This window comes from Camelina sativa, chromosome 8 (genome assembly GCF_000633955.1).
Source record: "Camelina sativa cultivar DH55 chromosome 8, Cs, whole genome shotgun sequence".
Taxonomy (NCBI): Eukaryota; Viridiplantae; Streptophyta; class Magnoliopsida; order Brassicales; family Brassicaceae; genus Camelina; species Camelina sativa.
The window spans coordinates 6,949,326-6,968,725 of NC_025692.1; the positions used below are offsets into that span (position 1 = coordinate 6,949,326).

General features: G+C 35.5%; 2 protein-coding genes across 2 annotated transcripts; one reads left to right on the forward strand and one right to left on the reverse strand.

Annotated features, from left to right (window-relative positions):
* On the reverse strand, positions 8,339-9,887 carry LOC104706554 (probable WRKY transcription factor 38). Its single transcript, XM_010422751.2, has 3 exons — positions 9,321-9,887; positions 8,996-9,118; positions 8,339-8,901 (listed from the first exon to the last, which is right to left on the reverse strand). Exons 1-3 carry the CDS (start codon positions 9,590-9,592, stop codon positions 8,421-8,423), a joined length of 876 nt encoding a protein of 291 aa, XP_010421053.1. The 5' UTR covers positions 9,593-9,887; the 3' UTR covers positions 8,339-8,420.
* On the forward strand, positions 14,931-16,966 carry LOC104709284. The gene is made up of 4 exons (XM_010425924.1): positions 14,931-15,253; positions 15,307-15,787; positions 15,847-16,066; positions 16,164-16,966. Exons 1-4 carry the CDS (start codon positions 14,931-14,933, stop codon positions 16,964-16,966), a joined length of 1,827 nt encoding a protein of 608 aa, XP_010424226.1.

Here is a 19,400-nt window from a genome sequence, read left to right on the forward strand (position 1 = left end):
TCTACTTTTCTAGTTTGGATCGCTGTCGCAGCGATGAGATGCCGAACAAGACCTACTATATATTTGCGTTTGAAAAATTCTAGGTTTTTAAAAATCTAATCTGCTAATCACTACATGTTTTGTGACTGATGATAATGTTAAATTCAGGTTTTACTATGGGCTTTCAACTCAAAACCAATTGGCAATGAGTGGAGAGGCCCTAACTCTTTATATAATACTCAAGTCCTTTTACATCTATCAGATGTGGGATCTTTTCTCTACACGCCCCCTCGAGATGATGACTCTTTTAGCCATTAATCTCGACAGAATCCATCACTCCCCCTCGAGATAATGCTCTTTTTTTAGCTATCTCGATGGAATTGGAGCTTCCTTTGGGCCATCAATTAATGGGGTGATCGGACGTCTATTCGGGCCGGACTAGTTAACGGGCCAGCGTGTGTAGGCTCTGATACCATGTTAAATTCAGGTTTTACTATGGCCTTCCAACTCAAAACCAATTGGCAATGAGTGGAGAGGCCCTAACTCTTTATATAATACTCAAGTCCCTTTACATCTATCAGATGTGGGATCTTTTCTCTACACGCCCTCTCGAGATGATGACTCTTTTAGCCATTAATCTCGACAGAATCCATCAGCCGTTATCTTATGTAATAAAGAACTGCGCATTGAGATTAGAAAAAAAAAAAAAAAGAGGTAAGTATTGACTATCACATGTATAGTAATTATTATGAATCAGATATGTGTAACTGGTCTTTAATTACTATGCAGCTTCTCTCCACCTTCTTTTATTGATAATATATACTAAAATCCTTTTGTTATGAACGTGATGAGGTCCACGTTAAAACCGAGGATTTAAATAAGACCGGTGATTAATTAATTTAAAGGCTCGATTGATTGATATTTTACCCAGCTTCATGAAAGTCATTACAAATGACTTGAATCCAATTCGCTATAAAAGCAGGTCATGCGGTGTAGCATGATCATCAACAGAACAAAGCGAAAAGCCGAAAAGGTGAAACAAGATGATCGGTTTGGTGTTAGACTGTTAGGAACCATTTTTGTCGGGTCAATTCCCATGATCATTAACAGGCGACGTGCTAACGGCCACGAGCCAACGCTGGAACATAAACGAGGTTAGTACCACGAATGTTTTAGAATCCGTAAAAGACAAGATATTGGGTATATGAGTAACTGTGAGTAACTACATACTTTACGCTTGCTGTGTAATGTTCCGCGTAACAACAACGTACGTACGAAATGTTAATAGAAAGTTCATTTACGTTTTGTGATACCAGGTGGAATAAGCATCATCGCAACATGTCTAATCCTACTTTTGTTCCTAACGCAAGCACTTGGAGGTATCTTCTACGTACTGAAATCTATACTAAATAAAAATATAAACTATATATAAGATTCTAAAGCTATCCAAATATGATTTTAAATAACATATCGCATATTTCCATGTCAATCTCCATATTAGCATTAAAATTTTGATAAAACTAAAATTTACTTGATTAAACTTTTTTCTTACTCTATGTAATCATAAAAAAAAAGGTATAAATATTTTTGTTAACGTTCCCAATTTAAGAAATTTTTGTTATTTAAAATTCTATGTGGACACGCCTTAACTTCTATTTTTTATTAGTATAGAATATATTTTTGATATATCTTAACATTAAGAATATTTTACCAATTGGCGTTGATATGGTAGTTAAGCCGCGCCGGTTATTTATAAAAGATAAATTTCATTTTTTTGTATCTACATATTCACCAAAACGATCAAAACATCATTCCATATTTTTTTAAAATTCCATTCATATCTCTAATACAATCAAGGAAGTTTTCTCTATTTTTTAATGTTGATAATAACATTGTATCAATATAAATGTCAAATCTAATAATGAATCTAAATTATATGTTAATGTTCCATTTTTTATGAAAAGAAAATACTATATGTCATCATAAATTATACTCCCTCCGTTTCATAATATAGGATGTTTAGAGAAATATTTTTGTTTCATAATATAAGATGCTTCCAACTTTCTATGCAACTTTTAGATTAATTTTATATTTTATATTATGCAGTCTTGTTTATGATTGGTTAAACTTTTTAAAAGTAATTATTTCTTAATATGCATGTTTTAACTAAAACATCCTATATTTTGAAACAGAGGAAATACGTTATAATACTTTTGCATACTATCTGTCAATGTATAGCTACATAAATTATTTTTAAGTTTTTTTTTTTTTTTAAACATTCTTAAGATAATCCATACAAGCATACCCGCTAGCGGGTTAATATAACCTAGTAACTTTAAAGAAAACATGTTTATTATTAAAGTTCCTCAAAATACCACGTTTTCTTGCCAAAAATATCATATATATTCCAAATAACGCATTAGGTTTTGTAAAAATACCACATACACAAAAATAATTTTCGAGAATCTAGATTTTTTATATTTTAAATATGATTTAATTATTATAAATTTAGGGTATAGTATTTGGGGATAAGATTTAGTATTTATAAATTTAAAAAAAAAACAAATCGTTACCATTTCTAATTTATGGTGATGTGTTTACGAGCAAATTCATACAAATAACTTGAATTTAGGGTTGGAGATATAATTATTCTTTACTGATTAAGAGGCAAAACTTGATGACTACCAACCTTAAAATCATAACCCTCGAACCTGGTATGTTGAGTCGCCAGACTCTTAAGTCTTAACATTCTAGACAAGCTCCTTGCACGGCCATCCATGAATGAACAGCTCTTTTTTTCTTTGTGAGCGTCTTGCGTAAGCGCAAGTATTTTGAAATCAACAACATATGACCGAGACCGTCCACCTACATCCAAAGGAAATATACTAGACGTCAATAAAAAATCAAAGCAAACATTTTCCAAATTTTTAAAAAGATATGTTTTAAGTGAATTTACCTCTTTAAAAGACTAATGTGGAAATGGTCATCGATTGTTGTGCAATAGAAGACTAATGTGTAAATGATCATCGATTATTATGCAGCTTCCCTCTACCTCTTTATTGGATCGTTTACCCGCTGTCAAAATAGTGATAAGGTCAACGTATGATGACTGATCATTAAGTAACACTGGTGACTAATTTGGAGGTTTGATTGATTAATATTGACCGAGTTTAATAAAAACTCAATACCATTGCATAAATCCAATACTATGTGGAAAACAAATTCATAAATAGTATATAGCCTGATCATCATCAACAGAACACACACAATAAGGTGAAACATATTGAGGATAATTTCCAATTCTTTAGATATTACTGAATTTCGTATGTAATTTATATGTAAATTATCTTTTTTTAGGGTTTGGTACACATTTTATATAAATAGGAGCGAGACTTTGAAGTCATAATAATACAAGTCGTATTCTTTTCGATCTAGTTTATCATGGTATCAGAGCATGGATAATCATGGTGCGATTATTTCTCAACCTCTTTTTAATGGTTTGAACTATGATGAGTGAGCACTCAATCTGTGGATGGCTCTTAGTTCTCGGAAGAAATTTGATTTTATCGATGGGAGCATTGCAAAACCGGTTGCGACAGCTGCTGAACTTGAAGATTGGACAACAAACAACCACTTGTTGGTTGGATGGATTAAGCAAACTATTGAACCAAAGATTAGGTCTTCGATTTCAACTTGTGAAGTGGCCAAAGGTCTGTGGGACATCATCAAGAAGCGCTACTTAGTTAAAAGCGAAGCTTGAATACAACAGCTTCAGAACTCTTTGGCAAACTGTAAATAAAACGGATCAACCGTTGATGAGTATTTTGGCCGCCTCACGAAGCTTTGGGATGGTATTGCTGACTGTATGAACTCCAAATGTTGTACTTGTGGAATGTGTACTTGTGATCTAAATGCTGCTCTTGACAAGGAACTTGAAACTTTACATATCCATGATTTTCTAGTTGGACTTGAGGATTCTGTTCATGGCGTTATACAATGTATAATAAATCCTCTTCCAGAATGAGACAATCCTTTCTACTGCAAAAAACGATGTCCCTGCGATGGGTTTTTCTTCTCAAGTTCAATCTTCTCCTCGACCAGCGATAGTTCAGACACGTGACCTGGCTCGACAATTCACTTATTGGTTTAGTCCAGTGAATCGTGATCCTAATCACAAGTGTACAAGCGGTGGGCGAATGGGTCATGAGGCTTCTTCGTGTTTTAAATTCATCGGCTTTCCAGAATGGTGTGGGGACAGGCCATGCTTTCGAGGCGATGCTCATGGTTCCCAATACTCTCCGGCAGGTTGTGGCCGTGGTACTACTCCACGTGCTAATGCTTCATAGATGCTTAATTTTAGGGATTCCATTAAAGCTTCATGCGGGTTAAATTCTCCAGCGCTTTCTACTCTCCAACAGTTGATCTCAAATGCTCTTGTTATAAAACTGAATTTTGTAATAAATTATTTTAAATCGGAAAATTAGCGAAAGACTTTTGGATCCTTTACCATTGAAGTTTATTACCAACCCAACCAGTTTAAATGGATAAAAAAGATCCAAACTCCATGTCTATGGGTCAAACTCATTAAACCTTCTGTGAATCGATTTTTTTCATTTTTTTTTCTCCAAATGTTCTCCAAATCGATTAAAACTATTTAAAAAAATCCCAACTTTTTTTCTCCTTCATTGTTGTTTACTCCCTTTCAAATCTCTAAAACAATTCAACCAAAATCATCTTCTTCCCATTTCAAACAAAAGATGAATTTTTCATCTTACTTCTATTTGGTATAACTACACAACTCTCAATTTATGTATTCCGAAATCAGTTTCTTCTTTTCAATTTTGTAAGAAATTTTTATGAATTTTGAGAAATTTTGTACAAAGAACGAAGACAACGTGGGGACCCCATTAAAAAAAAGAAGAAGAAGAAGATGCAACATTATGACTCTAAGATGTGCACAACTAAGTAAAACTTGGTATAACTAGTTTGGTTTTATAACTAAAATTTTGATGAAACTAAAAGATACAACTTTTGGATTTCGAGTCTCTCCCTCTTTCACAGAATAGAGAACAAGGTTCAATGACTAACACCTCCATATATGTATAACTTAAAATTAGTTTTTTTTTATTTCGGTCAAATTTTGAGAAATTTTGTTTTAAAATTTGTGCACAAGCAAGTATAACTTAGTACAACTACGGTGGTTGGGTAACTAAAAATTTTATAAAACCAAAAGGTACACCTTGGTAATACTTGGAACACATGGATCTAGATTGCAAGATTTAGATGAACGGACCAAAGCACAAGTAAGTATAACTTAGTGAAGATGAACTAAGGAACATGATTATAGAACTCAGAGTTTGAATCAAATAAAGACTTGAGTTTGAATCTCGAGAGACGGGACTCATCTTTGCTGGTGAATTCGATCTTCATGACCATAAACAAGTTGGACAGTTATACCAAATTATTCCAGTTATACCAATTCGTGATGAATTGAATCTTAAAATTGAGAATAAAAAAATTGAATCTTAATTTTATGAGTCCTAATACTAACCTTACCCACAAATATTAATACTTAACAGTAATCGTGAAGTTTATAACCCAAAACATTTTTTCTCTCTTGTAAGAGAATTTTTTGGGGTCAAATTCATAAATTTCAGAATCTTAAAATAATGTGGATCAAACGGCATGTGGGTCAAACTGCGCCGTCATAAACTACTCGTGGTGCCGCAAAACACATACAATTGACAGGTGGCACCGCAAATATGAACATAGTTGTTCCTAGTTTTCAAGTTCTACTCGCTTATACATAGTTGTACTTTTCATGATTTTTATGTATAACAAGTTGTACTTGTATTTAAACTAAATTTTTGTAGTTGGACCAAAGATTTTACTTACTAGTAGTACATACCTCATTTATTCATGCAAAAATATGTGTTAAAGTCTTATTTTTGTGTGTTTTGCAATGGAATTGAGTTAACAATAAAAAAGTCATCTTAAAATGATAAGGTCTTTCTTGTACATAAATGAATTTAATGAAGACTAATCTTTTTTTATGTTGGACAAATTTCAATTTATATAGTGAATATGATATAGTAAATATGAATATATAATTTAACATGTGTGTAATTTTTTTTTTAATTTTATAAAGTCGTATTTTATAAAAATATGGTCGTAGTTTTACCCGTAGTTGTACCAAGTTTTACAAACTGAATGAGAAACTGAATGAGAGCAAAAACATATATAGTTGTACTATTATAAGACCAAGTTGTACAAAAACATAGAGTATAAAGAGTTTTAATCTCGGAAGCTCTCTACTCTCCATCAAAAATTCTCAACACTCTCTTTCAGTCTCGTATACTCCTCTACTCTTAATGACATTTTCAATCCCCCAACTTATCCTTACCAAACCGATTCAAACTGAATCATCGAACCAACTTTTAATTGAATTGATTAATTAAAAATAACAAAATTTAACAAATGAGAAAAGAAATATTCAACCAATCAAGGAATTCCACGTTACCCATCATTATCATCAAGAAAAAAAAAAATCAAAAACCCAATTCATGTTCTTCTCCTTCTGGTGATGCTCACCTCGTTCATGACCAAAATTCAGCTGCTCTTCCATCATTGAAATGGATGCTTTAATATCCAGATCGATCCTCTTCTTTTCTTTCACTTCTAACATCTTAATCCATGAAGTCATTAGTAGATTTGGTGTTGTATTTAAAAACTGTGAGATTTCAATTAGATTAGATATGGTATTGGAAATTAATGAAAACTAGATGGATAACCATGTTTTTGGGTCGATTAAGACACCTTAATGGAATGTAGTGGTTGATTCGTAGTGAAACGTAGGTAGATTAGTGTTTTTGTCCGTGAATCAATTTGCAAATAGAGTATAACTAGAACAACTGAGTATAACTGTTACAAGTAGTATAACTGGTACAACTGATGTTTTATTATGTGCTAATTTACGTTTAATTCTATTTTTTCAGAAAACAAAGATAATGACCAACCTTCTGAAAGTATAAACGGCAGCCATGGAGAAACTTTGATAGCTAGTTTCAGAACGAGGGAGGTAGCCAAGATAAAATTCAAGATTAGTATATTTTCAATGTATTTATACACTATGTTTTTGTACAACTTGGTCTTCTAATGGTACAACTATGTATGTTTTTGTTCCCATTCAGTTTGTAAAACTTGGTACAACTACGGGTACAACTACGACCAAATTTTAAAAATTACGATTTTATAAAATTAAAATTTTTTACACACATGTTAGATTATTCGTATTCACTATATCATATTCGCTGTATAAATTGAAATTTGTGTGACATAAAAAAAGATTAGTCTTCATTAAATTCATTTGTGTATTTTAGGATGACTTTCTTATTGTTAACTCAATTCCATTGCAAAACACATAAAAGTAAGATTTTGACACATATTTTTGCATGAATACATAGGGTATGTACTGAAAATCAGTAAAATCTTTGGTACAACTACAAAATTTAGTTTAAATACAAGTACAACTAATTATACATAAAAATCCCAAAAAGTACAACTATGTATAAGCGAGTAGAACTTGAAAACTAGGAACAATTATGTTTATATTTGCGGCGCCACCTGTCAATTATATGTGTTTTGCGGCGCCGCGTGTAGTTTATGACAGCACAGTTTGACCCACATGCAGTCTGATCCACCTTATTTTAAGATTATAAAATTTCTGAATTTGACCCAAATAAAAAATTCTTTTATGAGAGAGAAGAAGTATTTTGACTCATACTACTGCTGTAGTGAGAAGCAGCGGTGAGAAAGTTCGAGTTAGCGCATTTGACGAACAAACACGCAACCATGCTTGAGGAAATTTTTAGCGAGAAAGATGGAGGGAGTTGTATAATTTACCCACCAATATCAACCCCAAGATATTCAGAGAATGGGAGGTCATATTCTACCTATCCCCTATATATATATTAATAAATAAGCACTCTCACAAAAAGGCTGAGGTGTCGAGCTCACAGAGCTCCTGTACATTTTTTAATAAATACCCTTACTTCTCATTATATTTACATAAATATGCCACTGGTATATTATGAGTCAATGTTTTTTTCTATTAGTTTTTAAAAATGAAAGATTTAATCAACTATCAAATCCGAATATATATCTAATTATCATTTTCATAACCTATTTACTTATTAAAAGTAAATTACATTTCACAAACAAGAAAAAAAATTATTCATTTATTTATAACTTTTATCATTTTTTCATTGCATTTTTAAACTTAAGATTAGTTTAAATTAAATCAATTAGTTTAAAAATATTGCTTTATCTATTTAATGGTATAGTGATATAGATAATATAGTGAAACATAAAATATGTGAATTTGATTTTTAGAAACACAAAAAGATATCAAAACTTTCTACACCACCTTAAAGTAAGCACAATCAAAAGTAAAACTGATCAAATCGATCCCAATCTGGGTTGTCAAATAACAAATCTGAATCAAACTCAGCACTTTCACTGCCAGATGACGATGGAGGAGGATAAGAATCTGATGGTGACGATAGATCTTCTTTAATCACGTGTTGACAATCTTGGTTATTACTGGCTATCTCATGGTACTGATCCATGGTTTGCTCTCTGATGCTCTCTTCTTCTTCATGTTTGACTGACAAGGAGAAACCATTTGAGTGGTGTTCCTTCTCCTGATCGAGATCTTTTCCGAACCGGATCATTTTGGCACTTTTCGAATCATCTAGGGGTCCTTGAACGGCAGTAAAAATAGCATCCAGATTATGATTGGTTTTGCAAGTGTGTTGGCCAAAGTAAGTGGTTCGGTAAACAGGAGGATTGTCTTTGATCTTTTGTTCATGCTTTCTTGCTCCACAGTTATGATCTATGTTGTAAGAACATCTATAGTAGCTCCTGTAACATCATCATACACCAAATTAATTAGTACTGTATTGGTGGACACAAGAACAAAAAATATATATAGCTAGAATATTATATCTAGTATTACCTTTGGTGAGCAGATTTTTTAATACACTTTTGGCCATATTTCCTCCAAAGATACCCATCATAGTAAATCGGATCCGGTGAATCGTCCCTCCAATTTGCACTTGAATTTGTACTTTCGATTTTCCTGTAAGCATGAAAATATTAGCATAAAATCAACATATAATGTTGTAATTTCATTTATATTCTTAACAACTAACAAATATATAGATATATATATATATATACATATATATATTAAATATTCATTGAAAATATAAATCATGTTGATTCTTTAGGAGAAAAAAACAAAAGAAAGCACTAAAAAAAAACTTAAAAAAAAATCATACCTTTTCTTGGAGGGGCTACCCTGTGGTGGTGGAGGAGAAGAATCCCTTGAAGATAAATCAGAAAACTGTTCATCTTCGGATTTTGGTTTAACAGATAAGATTGAAATGGCATTGGAAAAGCAATCGACGATCGATTTAGCAAGATCATAACTAGAAACCGGTCCGCTCTCAGCCATATTGAAATGGTCAAGCCGCATCTTCAACCGCATGGCGCAGCTATGTCCATAAAGGATAGCTTGCACCGCCTTATCGTGTGGGGAGTTCATTTCCATTGAGTAGAGTGAACTTGTGTGTGTCTTTCTTCTCTCTTTTCTCTTCTTTTTATTTCTTCTTCTTCTCAAGTCTCTTCTCTCTGCTATTAATTTTGAACGGATAGGGAGATCAGAATTTATAGGAACAAGTTGTACATACACGTTAGCAAATGACTTCACCAATTTGAGTTTATCAAATATATTTATACATACACTAGGGTATATATTAACAAGAAAATGAAAAACTATAATTTCGATTTAGGACATGTGCGCTCGGCTTCACCTATGGGTGTATCTAAGAAAAGAGAGATAGATTAGGTGTTGACCTTAGCATATGATATGTCATGTATAGAAATAATTCATTTTATATACCTTTCCCCGCGGCTCGCTTAATTATATAGAATCTATTTTTAATTATTGCAGAAACTATCTGTTTTCTATTACACTAATCAATCTACGCGGTTGGCTTAATTATCACATAGTTTTTCTTTTTAACTAAGTCTATTAGAATACTTAACAATTTTCCTTGTGCATATAAGACAGGAGGAATCTAACAGAAAACTGTGTTCCTACAAAAAGTCAGATAGATTAGAGAGACTTGTGAGCTAAACCCCAAAATGAATGCTCTTAACTTCATAAAGATAAATCGTACAAAAATAGTTTTTGTTTGTATTGCTTAATGTAACAAGTATCACAACGTAAATATGATCATTTTCATTGTTTTGTAGTGAAAACACTCCACTAAAATGTTGATCGTTCGTGGATGTCTTTAATGGTAAAATCTAAAGTTTGTAGTGAGTTTTGGTTCAAATTATAAATAGCTTTTTTATGTTTAGACCAGACAAAAGCAAAGTTATTAGGTACTAGATTCATAATGGAAAAGTAAGATCTGAAGAATTTTTCAACGTTTAAAGATAGAAATAATTGAGATGTAGCTGGCGAATGGCGACTAAATGCACCAATGGAAACGGCATTAGTTTCGTCGGATACATCGACGTCATCCACATGACGTAGTTTTATTGAAGGAGATGATTTCAGCAGACTGACGTGAGAACAAACACCAATGCTTATATATATTTATATACTAACAGCAACTAGTCAACTATGCTATGAGTTTAATTTGTTTGGCTACTCGGTCCAAATGTTATTTAATAATTGAGATATAGTAAAACTTGAATCTTATAGAAAATGTCCTTATCAGACTGCTGTATTCAATTATTCATCCATGGTAAAAACTTACCGGATCAAATAATGAAACTGTACGTCCAATAAATTAAATCACGAAGTTTTAGAATGGTAAGTTCTTTTGCCCATCAATTACAACCCCTATCTTCTTCTCTGGGTGAATAATGTCAACTGACATCTCCATGAAAGAATTATGTTTATTAACTTTGGAATAACGGCATGTGACTTTGATCTGATCTGTGAAACTCGTTGCCCACTGCCCACATGTATTTTGTTCTTGTTATTAGCAATTTGTTTTGTTGGAAATTGTTTAGGTATATACTATATTGAGAAAGGGGTCACATATGTATAAGTCAAGCTAAGCTATGGGTCAAGTCACATTATTTTATGTATTGAGTAAATGTGAATGTGAACATGACTTCCATGAAAATAACGGAGAGAACATTTTATATAGTTATAATCCCTGTTTTAGAAATCGTTAAGCGCTAGTCGGACGGTTGGGGTGGGTCTAGCGCCTAACAAGAAAATCGGAGATTAAATGGGGATTAATCGGAGACTAGTTTTTGGATTATTTTATTAAATTAATAGTAAATTAAAAATATATAGTACTAAATATATGTATAATTATGTTTCTGTGAAAAAAAAATATCAAATAAAATATAAAGCTATAGTATTGTCTTTAAAATTACGGTAAAAACATAAAAACCTAATATTAAGAAAAAAATAATGATTTTAATTAAAAGTTTGTACATTAGTTATTGTAAAACATCATAAACTCTTAATTTAAATGTCTAAATAACAAAAATATATATATTTGATTTATATTTAGCTCCAAAAATAATCGGTATATACAAAATTATGCGGAAATTAATCGGATTAGACGGTATAATCGGATAATGGATGTTAGGCGGGGATTAGTCATTAATCGAGGCGGAGAGGGTGGATCTAGCGATTTTATAGGACGTAATCGGTGCTAGTCGGGGATTTTTAAAAGAGGGGATATAGTAGTATTTATTAGCTAATTAAATGATCAAGTAGTTGGAACGTAGCGTCCATGTCTTCTTTATTCTCACGACGACTTCAACCAAATTTACCCAATACCCATTTTGATAATCCAACAGAACTTATCCTTATATTAACTTCTTATGGACTTTTAAATTCAAGATATTTTATCTTTGGATTCTTGCTTCCAGCTTTTCATCAAATTGATATTTTTTTGACGTATGTATATTTCCTAGTAAGGAAAAAAAAACATCCATCGTGCATTGGTGCTTGCTCCCGATTTCATATATTTGGGTAGCCAGCTCATACATTCATTGCTAACACAATAATTAAGGCTTATCTACTAAACTGCTTGAGTTTTGTTATCTTGCACCAGTCGTTATTGATAGTCAATTTTGGCAAATGCAAAACTCAGGTTGATTGAACCCTAAACTAGGGAAAATTAGTGGACTACGGTTTGCTTGAACAACCTTTCAATAGACTTGTAGAAAAACCACACGATCGAGTAGCCTTTTTCAACCACCTAATTTGGATGCTTTCTTATAAACTATCTTCTACAAGAAACAAAACTTCATTTATCAAGCTGGCGTCTAATATTTTCCAAACTAAAAAGTATAGTTCTATTTAGTCAATTTAGTTAGAATCTGATGATTTAATACTTAAGTCATAATGTGTTCAAATATTACATAACCTTTACGTTAGAAAAAAAAACTCGGCTATCATATTAAAAAAAAAATATGGTTTCTTTTTTTTTTTTTTTGACAACAATAGAATCAACTCAAACGAGCCAATTTGGAGGAAAAGAGTTTACAAACAAAACATGCTGCGGTAATAATCGCGCTTGGCGTGCCAGAGAATCCGCTTTGACATTCGCATTACGTGGAACTAGAGATAGAGAGAAGGAAGAGAACTCCGCTTGATCTATCTTGATGTCGTCGAGGTAGGGTGTGAAAGCCGGCCATTCATGAGGAGAAGACACCATCTTCACCAAATCAGAACAGTCCGTATAAAAAATCACGTCCCGATAATCATGTCCAATCATGCAACGCATCGCCCAAATGAGAGCTTCTACTTCAGCATGGAGTGGAGACAAACTTCTACGGAAATTGGTAGCTCCCATATCTGACCTCGAATCTTCAATGGAAGAACAAAACCAACCTGCACCTGCAAGAGNACGCATCGCCCAAATGAGAGCTTCTACTTCAGCATGGAGTGGAGACAAACTTCTACGGAAATTGGTAGCTCCCATATCTGACCTCGAATCTTCAATGGAAGAACAAAACCAACCTACACCTGCAAGAGTATTTGTCGCTTGAGGTAGAGTGTGTAAGAAAAAATACGGTTTCATAATCAAAATACTTAAGAAGAAAAATTAAAATAAAAAACTCAGATATCATTTTTATTTTTTTGAAAGAATGTAAAATAATTATATTTAACCCAAAAAAAAAAAAAAACACTACTGTTTTACAAAAAAATGCATCATAAAAGGCTTAAAGTTTCGAGATATTTTTATTTTCCTATTAGCCAAAATGGAACTAGGCACACGGGTATTCTCATTTTGGCAATCATAATGGATTTAATTATACGGATTTGGAACCGGATATGATTTTTACAAAGCATAAAAGAGGAATATACTAGTTATCTAATCTAACAAATAATACAACTTTTTTTTTCTTGACAGCAGCAAATAATGTAAGTTAAAGATACATCACTATTAAAACAAAATTTGTTATCTTTCGCGGTGATATGAATATGATATTGGATTTTTGTTCTTTTTTCTCAGTTGAGTATTTTTGTTTTTAAAATTTATTTTGATGACGTTGAAACATTAGTGATGGGACGGATTGGCCTATAAATTACAGTAGTTTTGACTAGATCCTTGGTCAAAGTCCTCCAACTTTTTGGTAATCAAGAAAAAAGAGTTTCATGCCAAATGTGGGAATTGCCAGCTCCATAAACCAAAGTAGCAAAACATATTAACATAATGATGTTTCTTATATGGGCTGGAAAGGATAGGTGTCACATTACACATGGAAATAAGTAAAAGCCCAACCGCAAATAAGAGTTGGTCATTGTTTTGTTTTTATAACAAAGAATAATAACTAGTAGTATACATACTTTGTCAAAGAAGACATCGGCATCGAACATTCTGATCTAGTTTTTATTTTAATTTTTTTTTTTTTTTTTGTGAATCAACTGTTTCGACCGATCACTTCCCAATAATCTGCCCCAGTTTGGATTACCTCTTGATAGTTTCTCTTCTAATTCTTTGACTATTCCATCTTGATGCAACAATCGTCTCTTCACATAATGAAGGATCTTTCCAAATTCCTTTGTTGACATTTCACAACCCTCACCTAAACACTTTTCTTGAGGTAAACCTACACGTAGGTCAATTAAATAACAGAGTGGACGAGATTTTGGGATAAAATGTGACAAATCTCAAGCATAAAAAATGTATTTAACAAGGATAAAATTTATAATCAGACATTGCATTTGAAACCTCCTCCATATTTTTGTTTCTCGAAAAAGTACCAATAATGTTAGGCAAGGGGTCGATATGATGTCATTTTCAGTGGGAATTGATTTAAGAGCATGGCCACATGCTACTATAATCATATCTTTTTAAGAGGGAAATAATGAAGAAAATAAAATTGATGGGTCCAAGTTTCATGTGACTTGAGAATTGAGATTAGAGGAAGAAAGACCGCAAGAATGATCCCAGCAAAAAAAAAGAAACAAAATCCTATGGCTGAATCAAACTTTATTGTAAAAGGGGTGCAAAGATGTTGAGCTGACACAAATCCATGCACCATGTTTCTCTTTCCATTGGGTTTCCGATTTTTCTCAGATCTTGTTCCGGAAAAAATAAAAGATATTTATACATTTATTAAGTTTGAGTGATTATCATATTCAAATCCTTTATATATATTAGCGGATTCAGTGGCATCAACTCCGTAACTTGCGTATCAAGTTTTCAATCCCCGTGATCACGTAACAAGATATTATTACGATTGTACATTTAATGTAATTAGATATTTCAAGATCTCTTTCTGGTGTATAAAAGTTTGTAATGGAAGAATGAATAGGACAACAAAATACTTTATTTTTATGGTATCAGAGCAAAGATAATATTACCATTTCTTGTCTCTAAAACTAATCGATCTCGGCAATGACAACCACCAACGATGGACAAACTCCACCGGTGAACCCGACCCCGAACCCGACAGCGACTTCGACGACGACAACGAAGGAGGTCCGACATACTATATATTCGTACGATCTAACGGCGGCCGACAATCCTGGAGCGGTGATCTCGCATCCCTTACTCACGGGTACGAACTACGATGAGTGGTCTTGCGGTATGAAGACAGCATTGTGCTCACGGAAGAAATTTGGGTTTCTCAATCGAGTTATCCCACGACCTGATGAAGGCTCTCCCAACCTAGAGGACTGGTGGACAATCAAGGCGTTGCTTGTGTCCTGGATCAAGATGTCCATCGATCCTTCTCTACGCTCCAACATCTCACATCGAGATGTTGTGAAAGATCTGTGGGACCACCTGAAGAAGAGATTTTGGTGACTAATGGACCAAGAGTTCAACAAATCAAGGCGGATCTTGTAGGCTGCAAACAAAGGGGTCTCACCATTGAGGCCTACTTTGGGAAATTAACTCGCATTTGGGATAGCATGGCGAGTTATCGTCCTCTTCGCCTGTGTAAGTGTGGTAGGTGTGAGTGCGATCTTGGCATGCTTCAGGAGAGAGATCGTGAAGAAGATAAGGTACATCAGTTCCTGTTTGGACTCGATGATACACTTTACCTAACTGTGAGATCGAGCTTAGTCTCGCGAATTCTGATTCAACCTATGGAGGAGATTTACAATACCGTTCTCCAGGAAGAAGATCTGTTGAAAAACGGTGCCAATAGTCGTGAGAAAACTGCCGAGGTCAGTGCCTTTGTTGTTCATGCCATGCAACGTGTTCGTAAAGAAGGCAAAGACAAGCATGTTGTGTGTAAGCATTTCACCGTACAAAACACTTAAGCGAGAGTTGTTATGGCGTCATTGGGTATCCGGAGTGGTGGGAGGATCGACCACGTTCTCGCGCATCGCAAAGTCAAGGCCGTGGACATGGAGGTTTCAATGGAGGTGCTGGACGAGGTCGTGGTATAACATTCGCCAACGCCGTTCAAGTTGCCGCTCCTTCAGGCTCTACGAATGCTAACTATGTTGTCACGGATAATGATCGTGATAAGGTGCAAGTTAGTGATGCTCAATGGAGAGCCATTAAAAATCTTCTCAATGCCGGTACATCCATTGCATCTGAAAAATTAACGGGTACGTGTTCTCTTCCTTTTTTGGATCCTTGATACTGGTGCCTCCCATCATTTAACTGGACGTCTAGATATCTTAACGGATGTTAGAGATATGGCTCCAGTTGGGTTTGTGTTAGCCGATGGTAGAGAACGTATTTTGGTTAAAGAAGGCTCTGTTAGGCTTGGACCAAACTTTCTCCTACAATCTGTTTATTTTGTTGAGGAATTTCAGTCTGAGTTGATTTCACTGAGTCAGTTGATGGATGAGAATCAATGCGTCGTACAGTTGGCTGATCATTTCCTTGTTGTTCAGGACCGTATTTTGAGGACGGTGACGGGATTTGGTAAGCGTTTGGGAGGAACCTTTCACTTTAGAAGTTTGGAGTACACTGCATCCATTACTGTTAGAGATGCAAAGTCGTTTGAACTCAGGCACAATCGCATGGGTCATCCAGCTGCTAAAGTCGTGGGTCTGCTGCATGGAGTTTCTCATAATATTTCTTCTACTATTTTGAATAAAGTGTGTGATACATTTCTCCACGCTAAACAAACACGGTTGAGTTTTCCGATTAGTGAGAATAAGACAACAGACATTTTCGAATGGATTCATTGTGACTTATGGGGACCGTATAGGACTCCCATGTATTCCGGTGCTAGGTTCTTCCTCACCATTGTCGATGATTACTCTCGCAGTGTGTGGATACACTTGTTGAATGAAAAATCTGAGGCTCCAACCCAGCTTAAGAATTTCTTAACAATAACAACACGACAGTTCAACACACAAGTTCAAAAGATACGAAGTGATAATGGGTCTGAGTTTGTGTGTTTGCGTAACTTCGTCAACACTCTTGGCATAGTTCATGAAACGTCTTGCTTCGGTACTCCGCAATAGAACGGGCGAGCTGAGAGGAAGCATCGGCATATTCTGAACATTGCTCGAGTGTTGCGTTTCTAAGCTAACTTACCCATGGATTTTTGGGGAGAGTGTGTTCTAACTCCGGGTTATCTAATCAACCGGACACCAAGCTCTGTTCTTCATGGGTCTACTCCGTATGAGCAATTATACAATGCCAAACCTGCTTATGAACATCTCCGAGTCTTTGGCAATCTGTGTTATGCTCATAATCAGTCTCACAAGGGTGACAAGTTTGCGCCAAGGAGCCATAGGTGTGTTTTTATGGGATACCCGTATGGGAAAAAAGGTTGGAGGTTATACGATCTTGAAAAAGCTCAGTTCTTTGTGTCACGGGATGTTGTGTTTTGTGAAACAGAGTTTCCCTATGCCTCCAATCGTGCCGAAGAAACAGAGGCGGAAGCGGATATATCGCAGTTTTTAACCTCTCTGTTTTATGAGGAGGAGGATACAAGTCGGGTGGACCATTCACCAACTTCTATTTCAATTGGGCTTGTTGTTCAAGACCCACCTGCTACTAGGCCTGTTTCAAACCCACCTTTTATTGGACCCTTACCAAATCCAACTCCTCCTTTGTCTTCAACCTCTTGCGACAATAGCAATACGACGCTACCTCACGACACACGCCGCCAGATCGACGCACCAGCTCCGCCATCTCAAACACCCGTTGTGGCTCTGGTTCCTGAGGAGCCAGAACTGGGTCGAGGTCAACGACAGAAAACACGATCGGTCAAACTCAAAAATTTTGTGGTGAATACGAGTTCTAATCCCACACATCCAACCGATGCTTCATCCTCTCACTACCCTGTGGCCAATTATGTTGATTGTGAACGATTTTCTCCACAACATAAGGCTTTCTTAGCCGCGATTACGTCTGTTGCGGTGCCTAGATCATTCCAACAAGCTTCGACAGATGAACGGTGGAACAATGCCATGTCCACAGAAATTGATGGTCACGAACGCAATCAGTCGTTCACGATTGCAGATCTGCCTCCAGGGAAAAAGGCAATTGGGTGTAAGTGGGTATATACGCTTAAGTATCGGTCTGATGGAACTCCGGAACGACACAAAGCACGATTAGTAGTGCTTGGTAACAAACACATCGAAGGCCTCGACTACAACGAGATGTTTGCACCAGTCGCGAAAATGGGGATCGTCCGTTTGTTCTTGGATACTGCTGTCAAACGCAAGTGGGACATTCATCAAATGGACGTTCACCATGCATTTCTTCACGGTGACCTCAATGAGGAAATTTATATGTGGTTACCCCCTGGGTTCAAGGCCTCAAGTCCGACAAAGGTATGTCGCCTCCGAAATTCGATCTATGATTTAAAACAGAGTCTGCGATGTTGGTTTGCTAAATTGACCACTGCTTTGAAAGATTATGGATTTGAACAGAGTTTATCTGATTATTCACTATCTACCCTGGATCGCGAAGGAACTCAGGTTCATGTTTTAATCTATGTGGATGATCTTATCGTTACTAGTAGTACTGGCCAAGTTATGGAAACATTCAAGGAATATTTATCCTCTTGCTTTCATATGAAGGATTTGGGCCCATTGAAGTTGCCCGAAGTTCCTCTGGCATGTATCTAAGTCAGCGTAAATATGCGCTTGATATTATCTCCGATGTCGGCTTACTTGGTGCGAGGCCTGTCGCCTTTCCGCTCGAATCGACTCATCAGCTTGCTATTTCGACTTCACCTCATCTAAAGCAGCCAGAACAATATCGCCATCTCATTGGTCGTCTCATCTACTTAGTTGTTACTCGACCCGATTTAGCATATTGTGTTCACTTTCTTGCACAGTTTATGCAACGCCCATGAGAAGATCATTGGGAGGCTGCACTTAGAGTGGTTCGATATTTGAAGAATAACCCAAGTCAGGGAATATTCTTACGATCAGACACGCCATTTCAGCTAACTGGATGGTGTGACAGTGATTATTCCAGCTGCCCACTAACCCGCCGCTCCATTACTGGCTACTTCATACAGATGGGTGGGTCTCCTATCTCCTGGAAAACGAAGAAACAGAAGACTGTCAGTCGCTCATCAGCTGAGGCAGAGTATCGTGCAATGGCCCACTTGACTCAAGAACTAATCTGTCTGAAGCGGATTCTAAAGTCATTAGGGGTCTCACACGACACTTCGATGCTTGTTCATTGTGACAGTCAGGCCGCGATTCACATCTCCCGCAATCTGGTTTTCCATGAGCAAACTAAACATGTGGAAGTGGACTGTCATTATGTCCCTGATGAGATTGTCCGGAAGAACATTCGCTTGCTTCACGTGGCTAGTAAATCACAGCTGGCTGATATATTCACCAAGCCGTTGGGTAAATTTGAGTTCAAGCACTTTTGTCTCAAGATGGGCATACAAGATCTGCATGCTCCAACTTTTTTTTGGGGGGGGGG